The sequence below is a fragment of the Eimeria mitis genome, genomic scaffold (assembly GCF_000499745.2).
Source record: "Eimeria mitis Houghton genomic scaffold, Emh_scaff649, whole genome shotgun sequence".
In the NCBI taxonomy this organism is placed as follows: Eukaryota; Apicomplexa; class Conoidasida; order Eucoccidiorida; family Eimeriidae; genus Eimeria; species Eimeria mitis.
This window is the reverse complement of record NW_013574647.1, coordinates 14,128-14,403: the sequence shown is the minus strand read 5'-3', so window position 1 is coordinate 14,403 and position 276 is coordinate 14,128. Positions and strand designations below refer to the sequence as shown.

General features: G+C 56.5%; 1 protein-coding gene across 1 annotated transcript in view; it reads right to left on the bottom strand.

Annotated features, from left to right (window-relative positions):
• Window positions 1–276, bottom strand: part of EMH_0018670 (uncharacterized protein) — a gene marked incomplete at both ends in the record, with an annotated part of 2,103 nt that overhangs the window by 1,306 nt on the left and 521 nt on the right. The window contains one exon of the mRNA XM_013501192.1: window positions 273–276. Coding sequence (XP_013356646.1) covers window positions 273–276 — 4 coding nt within the window. The remainder of the gene's footprint in view (window positions 1–272) is intronic.

Genomic DNA, 276 nt, shown 5'->3' with positions numbered 1-276 from the left:
CCACAGCAGCTGTATCTACAGCAGCAGCAGCAGCAGCAGCAAGCTCCAGCCGTTGCTGCTGCTGCAAGGGGTGTACACCATCTCGCAATCAGCAACGATGATTGTAATAAAAAGAAACGAAGGAAAAGACAAGCAGCAGCAGACTGCCAGGGGGCCTCTCCTGCTGCCCCACTAACTGCGCCGAATGTGCAACTGCAGCAGCAGCAGGTGCAGCTGCTGCAACAGCAGCAGCAGCAGCAGACGCAGGCTAACAGTAAGCAGCAGGAGGTTACCCCA